Source organism: Rhinatrema bivittatum, chromosome 5 (genome assembly GCF_901001135.1).
Source record: "Rhinatrema bivittatum chromosome 5, aRhiBiv1.1, whole genome shotgun sequence".
Classification (NCBI taxonomy): Eukaryota; Metazoa; Chordata; class Amphibia; order Gymnophiona; family Rhinatrematidae; genus Rhinatrema; species Rhinatrema bivittatum.
The window spans coordinates 296,441,489-296,460,763 of record NC_042619.1 but is presented as its reverse complement, the minus strand read 5'-3'; the positions used below and the strand labels follow the sequence as shown (position 1 = coordinate 296,460,763).

General features: G+C 49.1%; 1 protein-coding gene across 4 annotated transcripts in view; it reads right to left on the bottom strand.

Annotated features, from left to right (window-relative positions):
• The window catches only part of STAMBP (STAM binding protein), a 73,664-nt gene that overhangs the window by 21,882 nt on the left and 32,507 nt on the right, over positions 1 to 19,275 (bottom strand). For all 4 annotated transcript variants that reach the window (XM_029604145.1, XM_029604147.1, XM_029604144.1 and 1 more), the window contains exon 5: positions 6,725 to 6,820. In XM_029604145.1, the coding sequence (XP_029460005.1) occupies positions 6,725 to 6,820 (96 nt within the window). The remainder of the gene's footprint in view (positions 1 to 6,724; positions 6,821 to 19,275) is intronic.

Sequence of the window (19,275 nt, the reverse complement as noted above, 5' to 3'; positions counted from 1 at the left end):
GAAGTTGATCACCCAACCTAGTGACTGCAAGAGAGAGAGGACTCTGTGTACCGAATGGCAAAGAGACTCAGACTTTGCCCAGATTAGCCAGTCATCTAGATACGGGTGGACTAAAAGACCCTTCTTCCAAGAGTTGCGCCGCCACCACAATCATCACTTTGGTAAAGGTCCTGGGAGTCGTGGCCAGTCCGAATAGCAGAGCTCAAAACTGAAAATGTTGACCCAGGATGCAGAAGCTCAGGAACCTCTGGTGATCAGGATGGATGCCAATGTGCAGGTATGCCTCTGTCAAATCCAGCTCCCTTGTGTACCGAAGCAATGACTGATCTGAGGGTCTCCATGCGGAACCTCAGGACACGGAGACAGCGGTTGACTCTCAAGGTCTAGCATGGGCCGAAACGTACCTTCCTTTTTTGGAACAACGAATGGAGTAACGACCCTTCCGCTGCTCTGATCGAGGACCGGAATGATGGCTCAGAGATCTCGCAGATGCTGCAATATATCTCGCACTGCTCCACGCTGCTCTTCATAGGAACACGGGGAGACAAGAAACCGATCTCACAGTCGACTAACAAAATCTAAAGCGTAACCTTCACTTATCACCTTGAAGACCCACTGATCTGATGTCCACTTGGTCCATTCCCCGTAGAACAGAGACAGTCTGCCCCCTACCACTGGAACCGGGGAATGGACCGGCCTCGCTTCACTGGGCGGACTTAACTCCCCCTGGTGCATGGGGGATCCCAGGTCTTCCAAAACAACGTCCACAAAAGGACTGGGACAAGACTGCCGTCTGCCAGAGACCGAAAATTGTCTCGCAGGAGGCCAGACGGCAGAGAAAAGTGGAACCTCAGATTTGCTCAAAAGCGAGATCGCGAGGGAAAGGAGCTATGAGCTCTGGGCCGATCCTCGGCAGCTTACGGACTTTGTTCTCCCCTAAGGACTGTATCATACCTTCCAAGTCCTTTCCAAAAAGAAGCTTATCCTTGAAGGGCAAAGAGCCGAATTGCGCCTTAGAGGATACATCCGCCGACCAGTTTCTCAACCAAAAGGAGTCTACGGGCAGAAACCGCCAACACCATGGACCGAGCCGAAGTCCACAGGAGGTCGTATAAGGCATCAGCGCTGTAGGCCACTGCTGCCTCTAAGCGCTCAGCCTGCACCACCTCTTCCTCCGAGAGGGAAGGATTGCTTTACAAAAGCTGTACCCATCGAAGTCCAGCTTGCAGGGCAAAGCTGCTGCACATGGCAGCCCGTATTCCCAGGGCTGAAACTTCAAAAATCCGCTTGAGCTATATTTCCAGTTTGCGGTCCTGAAGATCCTTAAAGGGCTGTGGCTCTTTTTTAGTGACTGCAGACACAGCAGCATCTACCTTTGGGATCCTCAAGACCTCCAAAGCTTCTTCTGGCAATGGGTACAGTTTGTCCATCGCTTTACTGACCTTCAGTCCCAAATCCGGGGGGTCCCATTCACGGAACAGTAGGTCGGTGACAGAAAGGTGGATGGGAAAGGACATAGTCAGACCCCTGAGGCCCACCATCACGGGATCTATCCCCCCCATCCAGGAGTCCTGCTGTGGTGCTTCAATGCCCAATTCCACTAAAATCGCTGGAATAAGAGGACTCAGCTCATCTCTCCGAAAAAGGTGGACTATCTTGGGATCATCCCTGTCTGCCACGTGAGGATTAGGACAGCCTTCTTGATCCGGATCATCCCTGAGATCCGCCCCCAGCGAGGGTTTGTCCCAGGGACCCTGTTCCTCCGGATTGGAGTCCTCAGAGGTAGCGTCAGCCTGACAGTGAGCCGCTCCAGACCTAAGGGGATGTTTACCCCGCGGACCTGACCCCTGCTCCAGGGGTCTCGACCGTTTGGAAAGATGGGCGCCAGGAAGTGTCATGGAACCACCCCCTGGGTGTCTTATGAGCCTTCTGTGTTTTATAGGCTTTATGCAGCAACATAAAGTCTGAAGAGAACGAGGATGAGGAGGAGGAGTCTGAGGCCTCCTCGAGGCTGTCCTCCCCAGTGCCTGCTGCTCCTGACCACGGGTCGCCCCCCCGGAGGCTGCTTGCTGCGGGGACAAGGGAGGGGATCTGACCCTCCCTGCATTGACATGTGTCACCGCGCGAAAAGTGCTCAAAGAAGGAGATCTCAGGCACCGGCTCCTTCCCACAGCTCGGGCCGGCCGAATCGTCATCTTCGCGGCTTCATTTGACGTGCCCTCCTCCCCCGGGGAGGCACACAGAGCACAGGCCTTCCCGAGACACCCACGTGGCATCGACGAATCGGCAAGGGAAGAAAAAAGAAGAAAAAAACTAACTCACCGGCAGCGAAAGGCCCCTCTCCCCCCGCGGAGGTAAAAATAGCCCCGAACGAACACTGCCTTTGCAGCAACTTACCTGAAGAAAAATTTATTTTTATTTATTTATTTATTTTTTAACTCAGCTGCTCTGCGGGTCCTGCACCAATCAGGGTGAGGGAGCTGGGCTCCCCAGTATTACTTAGCCAGGAGTGGACGCAGGGTCCTCAACCTCCCCAACTCCGGCGGCCTCTAAAACCAGGTGGGATGGTCCCCTCAAGACCTGGCAACTGCCTGGAAGGCAGTGAAAACGGCTTCTTAGGCTTCTAGACTTTTTTTTTTTTTTTTTTTTAAAGAGCCAGTCCTGACAAATCAAACCTAGACTAACCCTAAAAGGAAAATTAGTCTCTTACCTGATAATTTTCGTTCCTGTAGTACCAAGGATCAGTCCAGACTGCTGGGTTATGCCTCCCCTCCAGTAGATGGAGTCAGAGAAAAGCTGAAAAGCACCCCCTAGATATACCGGGTGTGCCATCTGCGATCTCTCAGTATAATCGATATCGAAGCAGAAGGAACTAACCAAACACCTCCGCTGAATAATCAACCTAATGAATTAAACCACTGACCAGATCAAGTAGTAACATTGCCCGAAGGACATAAACAAACCTGTCTTCCTATCTATTAAAACAGAAACGAAACGTAGAATAACTTACCATATAAGATGCAGCCATACGAAGTACCATAACATTTGGATGTGGAGCAGTGCAAGAAACTAAGAACACAGATAGAATTACGAGTGGACTCTCCCGAAAAGGACTTGGGCGGGCGTCTGGACTGATCCTTGGTACTACAGGAATGAAAATTATCAGGTAAGAGACTAATTTTCCTTTCCCTGTACATACCAGGATCAGTCCAGACTGCTGGGATGTACCCAAGCCTACTTAAATGGGGTGGGACCCTGAGAGTCCCGCTCGAAGCACGCTGCTCCCAAAAGACTCAGTCGACGGACCACGAACATCCAAGCGATAATGCCTAGAGAAGGTATGCAAGGATTTCCAAGTGGCCGCCCTGCAAATCTCCTGGCAAGACACAAATTGGCTTTCAGCCCACGAAGCTGCCTGAGAACGTAGAGAGGTGAGCCTTGAGCCCATCAGGAACAGACCTTCCGCAGCCAATGTATGTGGACGCGATTGCGCCCTTCAACCAGCGAGCGATGGTTGCCTTGGACGCCTGAAGACCCTTCTTGGGTCCATTCCACAACACAAACAAGTGATCCGACCTTCGAAACTCAGTCACCTCCAAATACTGCAGGAGTACTCGACGGACATCCAAACGCTTCAAATCTCGACCACGAGAAGACCGGATCTTCTCCTCCGTAAAGGAAGGCAATTCCACCGTCTGATTAACATGGAAGGCCGATACCACCTTAGGTAAGAAGGAAGGTACTGTGCGCAAAGAAACTCCGGACTCAGAAATACGCAAGAACAGTTCTCTGCACGAAAGCGCTTGAAGTTCCGAAATGCGACGAGCGGACGAAATGGCCACTAGGAATACCGTCTCGAGAGTTAAATCCTTCAAGGTGGCCCTCTTAATAGGCTCAAATGAGGCAATGCAGAGACCCCTGAGAACCAGGTTCAAGCTCCAGGAGGGACATGGAGCCCTCACAGGGGGACGCAAATTCCTAACTCCGCGCAAAAAACGAGCAACATCTGGGTGACATGCAAGAGAGTAACCTTCAATCTTGCCCCTCAGGCAGCCTAGAGCCGCCACCTGAACCCGAAGAGAACTGTAGGCCAAACCCTTCTTCAAACCATCCTGCAAAAACATAAGGATATGACCTACTGAAGCCTGCCGGGGCGGAAGCTGTAACTCACGACACCAGGAGTCAAAAACCTTCCATACTCTAGCATAGGTTAAAGTAGTCGAGGTCCTGTGCGCCCGAAGGAGGGTAGAAATCACAGCTTCTGGATAACCTTTCTCTCTCAACTGTCTCCGCTCATAAGCCAAGCCGCCAGACAAAAGCGATCCGCCAGATCGAAAAATACCAGGCCCTGTCGAAGAAGATTCGGGAGATGACAGACGCAGGGGCCCATCCACCGCCAGATTGACGAGATCTGTGAACCACGGGTGCCTTGGCCACTCCGGAGCCACAAGAATCACCAGACCCCTGATGGGACTCTATGCACCTTAAAACTTTTCCCACCAGGGACCACGGGGGAAACACATAAAGAAGGATGCAAGGAGACCACGGAAGTACTAGCGCATCCACCCCCTCTGACCCGTGCTCTCGCCGACGGCTGAAGAAACGTGCCTCTTTGGCATTTAGCCGTGTGGCCATCAAGTCCAGGTGCGGAACCCCCCCCCCCCCCCCCCCATCGTCGAGTGATGAGTCGCATCGCCTCGGCCAACAGCTCCCACTCTCCTGGGTCTTGATGTTGGCAACTGAGATAATCCGCCTGAACATTGTCCACGCCTGCATTATGGGTGGCTGCGATGCGAGATAAATGGCGTTCCGCCCAGGCCATCAACAATGATGGCCTGGGCGGAACGATTTCCCCTGGTCAATGGGCGGAAATGATGGCCTGGGCGGAAATGATTTCCCCTGGTCCGGGGCTGCTCTGGGGATCTTAGGTGGAGAAGGCCCGGCCACCTCCCAACCCACCTCTAAGAAGGCTTTGTGCATTAAAAGCACAAACTGTGAAGAAAAGTGCGCTGCTCTTTTCAAAGTGACCCCCACGGGTCGGGAAGGAGGGGGGGGGGACAGAGGGGCTTCGAAATCAGGCGTGTCCTGCGGGCTTAGATCCGGCAGCGAGGGAGGAGGAGGGGAATCCTCCTCCTCCAACACTGCCCCCTCAGACGGCAGCATGTTTAAAATGGCCGCCGCCTCCTTCTCTATGGGAGGCGGGGCTGCCGACTGGGCGCCAAGAACTCTCCGCGGCCGCGAAGAAGAGGAAGAGCTGCGGGCAGCGCTCGGCCCCCGAGAAGACATCGGGAGCAGAGACCCTCTTGGGAGAGTCGCGTCCCCGCTCCCCCGCAGGCCGAAGATCGTTGCATGAAGAGGCGGGAAGAAAGAAAGAAAGAAAGAGCACAAAAAAAGGTAAGCAGAGTCCCCCAAACACAGTAGCACGCCGGGTGAGGCAGCCACCCCCTCCGGAGTCCCGGGACAATAAGTCGGCAGGCCGGAATTGGTACCCTGCCTGTCACCAACAGGACCGACGGGTACTTAAACCACCTTACTATTTTTTTTTGTAAAGCAAACAGCATCCTCGCGCCTAAAAAGCCCCCTTCAGAAATCACACACTTCTGGAATAGTTTGACTGGGGGGGGGTGACTGGCCCACCGGTAAACTCTCCCCTGGTCCCTAGGGATTACCTCCGGGCATGTGGCCTTAGGGCATTGCCCTGCCAAGCCTGCCTTGAAACCTGTCCCCTTGCCACCTCGAAACCCAAAGAAAGAAAACACTACTTTTTTTTTTTTTTTTTTTACAGAATAAAATAGAATAAAAGAGAATAGACCTGTTCCTGTTAGTATTTTTTTTTAAACAGAACAGAGCAAACCAGTTGATCTAGTCAGGGTTATAGCAAATGACCGAAAACCTGTACAACCAAAGAAGAAATCTGAAAGGATCAGGACCGCAGGTTATGCCTCTCAATCTGCTGGAGTCAGAGAAAATACTGAGGGATCGCAGGTGGCACAACAGTATATCTAGGGGGTGCTTTTCAGCTTCTCTCTGACTCCATCTGCTGGAGGGGAGGCATAACCCAGCAGTCTGGACTGATCCTGGTACATACAGGGAACTGCCTGTTTTTTTTTGTTTTGTTTTTTTTAAAGTAAACTACCACAGACTGCAGGACTTTGCACCTCCACCATCTGCTGGAGACAGAGAAATACTGACAGACTACAGGTGGCGCAGTCAGTCAAAGCTTTCTCTGTCTCCATCTGCTGGAGGACAGGCAAAACCCAGGAGTCTGGACTGATCTGGGTACGTACAGGGAACTTGGATTCCCTCCCCCTGGAGGCTATGAACACTGCCTCTGCAGTATCCCCAGTCCTAGCAGACCTGGAAAGCGAAGACCTGACCCAAGGATCAAATGAGGGACCTACTGCACGGCAGTGCACCAGGATAGCCCAGTCTTAACCATCTTGCCCTGTGCAAGGTTTCAAAATTCCAGAGGGTACACAGATCCACCCTGCAAACATTTTACTTTTGCAAGATACCTGGCCTTTACACCACTTACTTTTACATTTTCATCAGGAAGAGAGTCTTTAACATGTTAAAGAGCATGAAACCTCCCAGCCCAAGAAATGCCAGACTTTGGTTAGATCCACACAGATTCTGATGAGGTGCCAGGTTGTCACATCAGTTCTGATCAGGGGGATTACATTTGGCTCACCCCTACTTTCAAAAAACATCCTTTGATACTGACCTTTCTCTCGGAGTACTCTGAATACTCTTTGCCATATCTCTTCAACAGCCCCGCCTTCAGTTCCTCCGCTTTAGGAAACGCAATTTCTTTTAATTTCTAAAAGCACATACACATCTATATAAATAAAAATATAAATGTCCGTTTGTTCAAAATCTTAAATCTCCGAAGGTTCTTCACCGATTGCTTTGAAATTTTGACACAACGTTGCATTCGAATATGCGCGTGTTTTATATACCTATATTATATAGATGTCATACCTGTGACAGGTAAAAACATGCTTTTTGGGAAAAACAGCGCCTTCTGTTGGACGTAAAAGCAACACACGCTATCTACAATATAAATGGGCTCTGACCGACGGACCGCAAATGCGCAATAGAGAGCAGCTCTACCGCGCATGTGCGGACCATAGAGCTCTGCGCTACGTGCTGGGTGTCACAGAGGGGAGGAGAAAAGGGCAGACGAGTCGCCACTCCAAGAAATGGCTCAGCCTGTTCCTCCGCCGCTGGGGAAGGGGGGAGAGAGTAGGGACTGCCGGACAATTACACACAGGAGGAGGAAAGGGTAAAAGAGTCGCCGAGCCTATTTAACAACAGTAAAGGAAAGTATTGCACTGCATTATTATAACTTTTGCTTTTGCTATATCTGTGTATTACCTTTTCTGAACTGATTTCTGAACCATAATTGAGTGGCTAATAAATCTATTTCTGGAATCTACAGTTGTATTGACTCGGGGTTCGAGTGTGCATTTTGTGTCTTGGTATAGCGGATCTCACCAGGGAAGTGTCTTAGGGATATTAGCTTTGTGTCTCACCACACCAACACAGTGAACCGGTAACACTCCTGCATGTTTGCTGCGTACCATGTTTTCAAGAACCCCCCACAGCTTGTATCACAGTCTGCTTTTCTTGTATTAGTATCAGAAACTTTGTATCGCAGCCATTCATCTCAGCTCTTTTGAGCAAAAAGTAGGGCTTTCTTTTCACACGGAAATACAGGATATTATGTGGTGATAAAATAAAACCTAAATAAGAACCAAGTATTGCTCTTGCAGTGACTTCTAGTGGTTGATCAATGAATAGCATGCCAGGTGACTTTGCACCTTGCTGCCTTGACTACTGAAGATCACTACTAGAGATGGTCCACTCCTGCACCTAAAACACTATCACAACCATGTTTCTCTCATAAAAACATGGTTTAACATTTTTCTTTTGCAACAGTAATGGTAAAAATAAAGAAATTAACAAGCAGAATTTAGAAAAAAAGATTGCTGTTTTATTTTACATGGATAAAAATAATTATGTGGCTACTTGAACTTCTGAAGTCCGCTGGTATATTGGAGGAGGTAATGGGGAACTGGATCTGTAGTAAAACTAGCAAAAAAGAGAGAATACTTGATAGCTAATACAAGAAAAGGAGTCAACACAATTTATGAACTTTAAAATAAACAAAAGATCAGCTTAGACCTCTAGATTAAAAAGAAAAATTAGTTTCTTACCTGATAATTTTCGTTCCTGTAGTATCACGGATTAGTCCAGACTCCTGGGTTTTGCCCCCACCTAGCAGATGGAGACAGAAGTTTTCAAAACAAAACTCTGCCTTATATAGGATGGTGCCACCTACAGTCCGGCAGTATTACTCAATGTCAAAGCAGAATGGCTCTCAAAAAAACACCATAACTATGTACAATAACCCTTCAACAAGAAAAAGAAATAACCGGTTCACTTAACCCTCCTAGGACCTGAACATGTAGAACCACTTGAGGATGGTCAATCCAATTTCTGCAGATCTGAAAAATTAATCAATAACTGAGCAGACTCTCCCTTACCTTCCATGCGTTCCCCGGGCGGGACTCTGGACTGATCCGTGGTACTACAGGAACGAAAATTATTAGATAAGAAACTAATTTTCCTTTCCCTGTACATACCCGGATCAGTCCAGACTCCTGGGATGTACCAGAGCTTTCTTACCTGGGATGGGATCTGGAGAGGCCAGCTCTAAGCACTGCTTCTCCAAAGCCTCCTTCACCTGGAGCCTGAACATCCAGTCTGTAGTGTCTGGCAAAGGTATGCAAAGACTTCCAAGTCACCGCCCCGCGGATCTCCTGCGGTGAGACCATTTGTCACTCTGCCCAAGAAGGTGCCTGCGAACGGGTCGAACGAGCCCGAAGACCAAACAGTACAGGCTTACCACACATCAAATATGCCGTGCCTATAGTCTCTTTCAACCAGCGCGAAATCGTAGCTTTAGATGCGATATTTCCTCGTTTTCGACCAGCCCACAGCACAAAAAGATGGTCCGTCACACGAAATGTGTTAGAAACTTCCAGATAAAGCAACAATGCCCGAACATTCAGCTTCCGTAAGTCTTTAGACATAGGGTCTGACCAGTCCAAAACGGGAAACGACGGAAGCTCCACTGACTGATTTACGTGAAAAGACGACAACACCTTCGGAAGAAAGGAAGGAACCGTCCACAAAGACACACCAGAATCCGAAATTCTCAGAAACGGCCTACAGGATAGAGCCTGGAGCTCCGAAATCCTGCGAGCAGATGTGATAGCGATAAGGAAAATCACCTTTAACATGAGATCCTTTACTGTAGCCGTTTTCAGAGGCTCAAAGGGCACCATACACAGAGCTGAGAGAACCAAGTTCAGATTCCAAGGGCAAGGGTGCCTGATCGGGGGACGTAAATGCTTTGCCCCCTTTAGGAAATGAGCCACATTGGGGTGAGCAGTCAATGCCACACCTTGAATGGAACTGCGCAAACAACAAAGAGCTGCAACCTGAACTACACAATAAGCCCTTGGTGAGTCCAGATTGTAAGACACCTAAAATATCTGACACCGGAGAGGAGTGACGTCACCGGCGTGAATGGCAGGGTGAAAGAGGGCTCCCGCTCCACACAACCTATTATCCATAGCAATCCTCCTCATTTGCGTTATATTTTGACTTGCCAGATTGCCCGTCGCAAGCATCATAGTATCCGATGTCCCAACGTAAAAAACTTGCAGATTTACGCAGGTTTTCTTACAAGAAACAAGAAGGGCAGGAAGCAGCGGGCCTTGATATCATGGCCGCCGTCGCCACTGCCACGCCTAGTGCCGTGGATACCGAACCAAGCAGCCCACACTCGGAGGAAGCGACTCCGTTTGATGATGACTTACCTTCCCGGTCAGAACTGAAACGTTGGTTTACGGAACTCCGCCAAGATCTCCGGCAGGATTTGCAAGAATATAAAAAGGACATAGTTGCGTCGATCGAGGAGATGAAGGAGGACATATCTGAAAATGGCCGCCGAGTCTTCGATGTTGAGACGAAAACGGAAGCCTGCGCCGAGGATATTAAAACATTACAGGCGGACCGACAAAGTTTGACCCTGGAACTTGAGTCCTTAGCTGACAAAATAGAGGACTTAGAAAACCGCTCACGCCGCCAGAACCTTCGTTTTCGAGGGGTGCCCGAAACTCCGGAGTATGCGGACTGTAAGGCCATCATTGAGAAAATCAGTATTATGCTGCTGGACTCGTCGGAGCGACCCGCTTCAGAGAACTCTGGTGCTTTATGCGTTAAATTAGATAGAGCTCACCGGGCACTGGGAAACCAGCAAGCTGATCGCCCCCGGGACATTATTGTTAGATATCACGACTACGCTGTCAAGGAGAAAATCGCAATGGCTGCACGAAAGAAGATGGAATGGTCCTGGGAGAACCATACGATTATGGTTTTCGCAGATTTAGCGCCAACCACTATTCGAAAACGACAAGATTTAAGATCTATTACGGAGGCGCTACGAAAGGACAACATACGATATAGATGGACATTCCCGTTTGGCTTGGCCTTCACCCTGCAAGGTAATTTCCACAAGATTAAAGCGGCGCATGAGGGAGCGGCCATTTTGCAAGCGGCGGGCTATTCCGGTTTTGAGGCAGCTCAACCACGGCCCATCGAGCCGAGGCCCCAAAATGGCAGCGAGTCAACAAGGGGGGACGAAGGCTACGTCGAATGCCGGACCAGGCGCGATCCCCACCAAAGAATACCTGAATCTCAGGTTTTCAAGAGAGTACCCCGGACATGGTTTGGTTCTGGTATTCATGTCTTTGACTACTCTGGGACTTTGGTTAGATGGGACATTACTTTAAGAACTTGCAGAGGGCACGCTTCCAGAGGGTTGGCGAGACACCTGCCTTACTTACATAGGAGGATTGTATATTCATATAGCTGTTAAATTCAATAATGTTACAGGGTTGTGGGGGAGGGGGGGGGAGGCTGGACACCCGATGGCTGTTTCCTCTCTGTTCCAGGTAAATGGTTCCCCACGGAGGGATCCGTTTGGTTGGGTTTTCTGGGTTTTAGGGGTTGTTCTGGGTGGCTCGAGTATTCAGCAGAGACAGAAGAATGGTGACCCTGCTCTGACGGGTTGGGTGCTTATGCTGATGATCTTGATTGTCTATGGCTTTCTTGTTTTAGAAGCCCTGAGGTTAGACACCGTACTTTTGCCCATAGGCATGGGCGCTTTTGCACTACGTGTGGCCCCATATTGTGTACCAAATGATTGATGTCAAAGTCCTGTCCCTTAATGTTAAGGGACTAAATTCTCACCGGAAGCGCCAATTTTTGTTTAGTGAATTGAACAGGCAAAAGACCACCGTTGCCCTTATTCAGGAAACTCATCTAAAACGTAGGTATGAACACACGATGAAGAATGCTAATTTTCCATATCAGTATTGGGCGCCATGTACCAAAGCCAATAAGTATGCTGGAGTGGGAATTTTAATTCACAGAGATCTTGTTTTTGAGCAGAAAGCTTTTTTATACGATCCGGAGGGACGGTACGTTATCTTGGTGCTCCGGATTGGGGAGGGGATTTATACCCTAGTGAATGTTTACGCCCCTAATGTACACCAGGGGGATTACCTATGTACACTGGAGCGCAGATTGGATCTGTGTATGGAGGGGAGTCTCATTGTAGGAGGCGATTTTAATCTGACCTTAAACCCTCATGTGGACAATTCTAGGGGTCATAGGTTACCCGTAGGCAAAGAAAGGAAAATATTTAAAAGATTCCTATCCCATTTTGGGCTTTTAGATGCCTGGCGATCACACAATCCCACATCCAGGAATTATACTTATTTTTCCAGGGTGCACCATACGTATTCCCGCATCGATTTTCTACTGGTAGAGAAGCTTCTTATTAATCAGGTGATGGATACCTTTATAGATGCTATTACATGGTCTGACCATGCCCCCATTGGTCTAACGCTACAAATATCGACCTATGACCGTGGTGAGCAATACTGGAGACTTAATGATAGTTTATTAGAGGATGACTCTTTTTCAATTACTTTGAGGGGTAATATTGAGGAATATTTACAGCGAAATGATAATAGTGACAATACCCCACTGAATATATGGGAATGTTTAAAAGCGGTTACCAGGGGCTTATTAATAGCAAGGGCTACATATGTGAAAAAAACCAAGAATGCTGAAAAGGATCGCCTGCAGCGTCAGGTTACCGAATTGCAATTAGCGCATAAACAGACAGGCTCCAAAAAGACCCTTGCGCGTTTGGACCAATGTCGCCGCCAATTGGAGGGCCTGGAGGTAGCTGATATTGCTTATCGCTTAGAAAGAGTTCGGCAACTCCACTATGAGGGGGGGAATAAAGCTGGAAGGCAATTAGCCCAAAAATTGAAAAAGCAGTGGACTGCCAATACCATTATTAAAATTAAAGATAAGTCTGGGACTATATTGACCAAAGCTAGGGATATTCGACAGCGATTTTTGCAATTTTATCAGGATCTATATGCTACTAATAAGACCATACAGGATGATCAGATACAGCAATATTTACGGGGTATCCCCTTACCACACTTAACATTGGAGCAGCAAGCCCTATTGGACAAGGAGGTTAATGGAGCCGAAATTACCTGGGCCATAAAAAGCTTAAAAAAAGGTAAATCCCCCGGTTTGGACGGCTTTACAGCTACCTTTTATAAAAAATATGCAGAAACCCTGACACCATTACTGGTTCGCCTATTTAATTCCCTTAGGGCTGCTGGGTCTCTGTCGGAGGTCTCTAATACTGCCGGTATAACAATATTGGCGAAACCAGGCAGAGACCCTTCACTGTGTGGCTCTTATAGGCCAATTTCTTTAATTAATCTGGACCTGAAACTACTAGCGAAAATACTGGCTAACAGACTTAATACTATATTGCCTAGTCTGGTTCATCTCGACCAAGCTGGATTCATCCCTGGTCGTATGGCCTCCGATAATGTGCGCAAGACTATTAACGCTATACGATGGGCGAGACAGAGCGCTACACCTAGCTTACTATTGGCGGTTGATGCTGAGAAGGCCTTTGACTTTGTTCATTGGTCCTTCTTGTTTCACACGTTAAAGGCCTTTCAGATAGGAGACCATTTTTTAGGGTGGATAAGAAAATTATACGCGAATCCCCGGGCGCGACTAAAGGTGAATGGGGGTTATACTGATACTTTTAGGATAGGTAGAGGCACTCGACAGGGGTGCCCGCTTTCCCCTCTCCTTTTTGCTTTGTTTTTGGAGCCTTTCACGACTAAAATAAGAAATAACCCACTTATTTCGGGCGTGACGCTGGGTGGCTTCTCCTCTAAATTGTCACTTTTTGCCGACGACATTTTGTTTACCATTACCGATCCCCTTCAATCCCTTTCTGCTATTAGTCAAGAATTATTGGAATTTGGACAGGTGTCGGGCTTTCAACTCAATTGGGACAAGTCGGAATTATTAAATATTTCGGCCCCTGCCCCTATGGTAGCTCAGTTAAAACGCACTCATCCTTTCCGATGGGCAACGAAGAAAATTAAATATTTAGGCATACAGATTGACGCGGGGGAGGACTTATTTCAGCTAAATTATCCACCGCTCATGGACAAAATTTATCATAATTTGGAAGAATGGGACCGGTATCACATTTCCTGGCTAGGACGGATAGCGGTTCTCAAAATGAATATTCTCCCCAGATTACTCTATTTATTTCAGACGCTCCCACTAGCAATCCCGTCTCAGTTGTTAGAAAAATGGCAGAGGAGGTTCTTAAAATATATTTGGAGAGGAAAACAGCCGAGAGTCTCCAGAAAAGTATTATATCGTCCAAAACTTCAAGGGGGCCTTGGAGTTCCTAACCTCCATTGGTATCATGCGGCGGCACACCTCAAAGCCGTCGTTGATTGGCACAAGCGGGAGAGACAACCGCTATGGGTTCGCTTAGAACAGGCATTGATGGGGTCTATGCCTTTGGCAGCCTTATTGTGGCAACCTAAATCTACGTGGGTGGCTGCCAATGTGCTTCCAGACACAGTCCAGAGTACCTATACTGTTTGGTCTCGATGGAGGAGGGTGTTGGTGGGGACCCGGGTCTCTTATCATAGTTCCTATTTGTTTCATAACACTTCCTTTTTAATAGGCCATCAGTCTTCGGCATTCAGTAGATGGAGGGCTGAGGGAATTTTTCAATTAGCCCATATTTGGGAGCCGGGCGGATTGCTGTCCTTTGATACACTTAGCTCTCGATACCACTTACCTGAACGGGATCTTTTTCCATACCTCCAGGTTCGCCATTTCTGTCAGTCGGAGGGAGTCCATTTAGAATTGTCAAAGGGCATCCCGGACTTTGAAGTTTTGTGCCGCCAAGCGGATAAAGCTGATAAACTTATTTCCCGCATATATAAGATGTTAACTGGGAAACCCATTTATACCTATGCGCATTTACGCGCCTGGGAGCAGGACTTACCTGGTGAGCTCTCTGAAACTGATTGGCTGGAGGTCTTCCAGTTCATGGGGAAAGGACTTATCTCCGCCGGTCATATTGAGAATGGGTATAAATTACTGTATCGTTGGCATATTACCCCAGTGAAGCTACATCGTATGTATCCCAGCAAGCATGCACAGTGTTGGAAACAATGTGGGGCAGAAGGCACGTTTCTGCATATGTGGTGGACTTGCCCCATTATACAAAACGTATGGGCACGGGTTACGAAGTGGTTGGAGACCATTACACATACACCTATAGCTATCACTGCAGTACAAGCTTTGCTCTTTGTGAATACACAGGGAGATAATAGGACACTAATGAGGTTTCTTAAATATGTAACGACGGCCACTAGGTGTGTCATTGCTCGTAGCTGGAAGGAGAGTGGGGTACCTTCATTAGCAGCCATACAGGCTCAGGTACATGTTATGTATACTTTGGGCAAGATTACGGCTTACAAACATCGGAACCTGATGGGCTTTTCAAAAACCTGGGCGCTATATGAGCAGTGGCTGGTGAGACAGACTGTTTAGGAAGAAACTTTGCATGCTTGGAGCGCCACGACTTATCCTCATGGACACCATAATATTTTTGAATCTCATTCCTTTGGTGCACAGGGCAACCTCGAATAACCCAGAGAGGGGGGGTGGGGGGGAGGGTTAGGGGGGAGACGGGTATAAAATGATGCTTGATATTGTACCTGAGTATTTAGGTTCCTAGCATAATCAAGTGGTGTTAAATATTTTCTATTGTAAATAAGACACTTACGACTTGGTTTCAAAAAAAAAAAAAAAAAAAAAAAAAAAAAAAATCTGACACCGAAGACCAAAGTAGGAACAATCGCCTGGCCCACACACCAAGATTCAAAGATTCTCCACACGCGCAAATACGCGAGGTTGGTGGATGTCTTGCACGACCGGAGAAGTGTTGCCACCACAGCATTCGAATACCCTTTGCTCCTCAGGTGGCGCCTCTCAAAAGCCATGCAACTAGACAAAAGCGATCAATCTCTTCCAAACACATGGGCCCTTGATGGAGAATGTCCGGGAGCAGTGGCAACCACAGGGGACCCGCCACTACCAGATTGACCAGGTCTGCAAACCAAGGCCATCTTGGCCACTCTGGAGCTACGAGGATGATTTCTGCTGACTGTATCTCCACTCTTCTGAGCACTGACTGTATCTCCACTCTTCTGAGCACTTTGCCCATCAGCGGCCAAGGAAGGAAGACGTACAGCAGCACGCCGGTCAGCCAGGGCAGCACCAGGGCACCTACCCCTTCTGCTCCTGTTTCTCTGCGGTGACCGAAGAAGCACGGAGCCTTGGCGTTCTAAAACGTTGCCATGAGATCCATGCGGGGTATGCCCCTCATGTCGCATATGAGCTGGAAAGCTTCATCTGCAAGCTCCCATTCCCTGGGATCGAGGCGGTGCAGACTGAGAAAATCCGCCTGAACATTGTCGACTCCTGCTATGTGAGACACTGCAACACTTACTAAATGCTTCTCTGCCCAGCTGATCAGCTGCCGGGCTTCCGTGGTCACTGGCTGGCTCTTGGTTCCTTCCTTGGCGACTGATATAAGCCACTGTGGTCACATTGTCGGAAAGAATTCTGACTAACTTCCCCTGGAGGAGAGGGCGGAAGGCTTGCCACCCTAACCACACTGCCCTGGTTTCCAGACGATTGATCAACCACTGAGATTCATCCTGGGACCATTGTCCCTGCACAGACTTCCTCAGGCAAACTGCTCCCCAACTGGAGGCGCTGGCGTCCGTGGTCACCAGTGTTGATTCGGGCACCTCTATGGGAACTTCTCGGGATAAGTTGTCCGAGATAAGCCACTAATCGAGACTGGAGAGGCCATATCCATAAGAGGGAGAGGTAAATTAAACTGTTCGAAGACTGGATTCCTACACAAAAGCAATGCCGACTGTAAAGGACGCATATGAGCAAAGGCCCAGGGCACCAGCTCCAGGGTGGAAGGTATTGAGCCGAGAACCTGCAAATAATCCCACAATCTGGGGAGACGGTTGGCCAATAAGTCCTGTCCTTGTAGCTTGACAATTCAGTCTGAGGTAAGGAATGCTCTCCCCTGTTGAATGTCGAATAGAGCTCCCAAAAACTCCAAAGACTGGGTGGGCACCAGTCGGCTCTTGGCGAAGTTGATCACCCAATCCAGTGATCGCAGGAGTTGAAGCACTTTGCGAATTGCCAACTGGCCAAGGAACTCAGAGTTTGCCCGAATTAGCCAGTCATCCAGGTATGGATGCTCCAGGAACCCCTCTCTGCACAGATGAGCCGCCACCACAACCATTACCTTGGTAAACTGTCTGGGCACGGTGGCAAGACTGAAGGGCAAAGCTTGAAACTGAAAATGGCGACCCATCACCGAGAACCTCAGAAACTTCTGGTGGTCGGCTCGAATGCCTATGTGATGATACGCTTCAGTGAGGCCAGAAACTCTCCTTTTCTTACCAAGCAATGACTGACCGTAACATCTCCATGCGAAAACGTGGCACCCTGAGGTAGCAGTTTACACGCTTCAAATCCAGAATGGGTTGGTAGGACCCCTCTTAAGTAAATGGAATAACGCCTTTTTCGCTGCTCTGCACGAGGAACCGGGGTGATGGCGCTGAGTTGCAGAAGGCGTTGCAAGGTATCGTGTACTGCCTGTTTCTCTTCGTAACCGCATGGAGAGACCAGAAACGGCTCCGGAAGGCGGTGTGCAAAATCTAAAGCGTAGCCTTGATTTATCACAGTAAGGACCCACTGGTCTGACGTCACCTTGACCCATTCCTCGTAAACCAGGGTCAATCTGCCCCCGACAGCTGGAACGGAGGAATGGGTCGGCGTCCCTTCATTGAGAAAACTTGGCCCCAGATGCAGTCTGGGTAGCCCCGGTTCTGCCAAAGCGTCAGCCACAAAAGGGCTGAGACCAGGACTGTTGGCGACCGGACGCTTGCCGAAAGGAAGAAGCTGGAGCTCTGGATGGACGAAATCTCAGATTCCCTCTGAATTGAAACAGTGAAGAAAAGGAGCCCCTCGACTTCGGCCTATCCTCTGGCAGTCGGTGAACCTTGTTCTCCCCCAGTGACTGAATCATATCCTCAAGGTCCTTGCCATAAAGCAAGTTACCCTTGAAAGGCAACAGGCTGAGCCTTGGAGGAAATATCTGCCGACCAGTTTCTTAACCACAGGAGCCGACAAGCCGAGACTGCTGACACCATGGATCTGGCCAAAGTCCGTAACAGATCATAAAGTGCATCTGCACTATAAGCGATCGAAGCTTCCAGATGCCCTGCTTGCTGTGCTTCTGCATCGGAAAGACCAGCATTAGCCTGTAACTGCTGAACCCAGCGAAGGCCCGCTCGTAAGGCAAAACTGCTGCACATAGCTGCCCGCACTCCCAGTGCCAAGACTTCAAAAATTTTCTTGAGCTGCAGCTCCAACTGTCTATTCTGCAGGTCCTTCAGGGCTGTAGCACCCGTAACTGGGATTGTGGTCTTTTTGGTGACTGCGGACACTGCCGCATCCACCTTGGGCACCCACAGAATGTCAATTGCTTCCTCTGGAAGAGGATATAGCTTATCCATAGCCTTGCTAACTTTCAATCCCAGATCCGTGGTATCCCATTCTCTATATAGCAAGTCCATGGCAGAAAAATGAAAAGGAAAGGAAGTAGCCAGGCCCCTCAGACCCAACAACATTGGGTCCATGGCCCCTAGCCTGGACTCCTCTGGCGGCCCATCTATGCCTAGCTCTCCGAGTATGGCAGGGATAAGCGGAGCCAACTCCTCCCTCCTAAACAGACAGACTACCTTAGGGTCATCTCCTTCCACAATGTGAGGGCCTCATGCTGGATCCTGTGGATGTTGATCAAGGTCTGTATCCACCCCCATCAGAGGCTTGCCCTGCGGGTCCTGGTCCCCTGGGTCCGTATCTTGACCCGTGGAATCAGTATCGGTCTGATGAGCCCCTGTATGCAAAGGGTGCTTAGCTTTGGAGGACCCAGACACTCCCTTAGACTTAGACCGCTTTCGAGAAAGAGACTTAAGACCACTAGAGGAAGTTTTTCCCCCAGCCTGCAGCTTCCCTTCCCTCCTGGCTTTAAAAGCCTTCTGGAGAAATAAAATAAACTCCGAGGAGAAGGAGGAAGAGGAGTCAGAAGCCCCCTCGGGATAATCCTCCGTTGCAGGTGAGAGAGGCTGTAAAGGTTCGCTCCCTCCAGGAAACCCTGGCTGAGGAAAGAGAGGAGGCGGGAGAATCCCCTCCCCCATAGCTGCATGAGTCACAGATTTAAAAGACTCCAAAATGGCCTCCATTCCCGCGCTCAGAGGGAACGGATCTGCCTCAGCTGATCTTGGTGCAGCTAATACTGAAGGAGCTCGGCAGCCTTGCCTTTAACCATTTTTTTCATGGCCCCCGAGGATCCCTCCCCCCCAGGAAGACATGCCGAGCACAGTCCCTCCAGAGAAAGACACGTGCGGGCCGAGCCACATGCGCGGCATGCAGATGAGCGTGGCATCGGGCCTGAGAAAGCTAAAATTCAATTCTGTAAAAAAATAATTGCGGTCCGCCCAAGCGCAGAGTCAGGGAGGGAAGAGAGCCGCAGCGCCGGTGACACTGACAGAAAATTTAAAAAAAAAAAAAGTTTTGATTTTCTTTCAAGACTTGCCCAGCAGTGGTCCACGGTCCTGATCCGGCGGGATGGAATGAACCGAACTCCCCGGTGTCGCACCCAGAGCTGCTAGCTTGGAA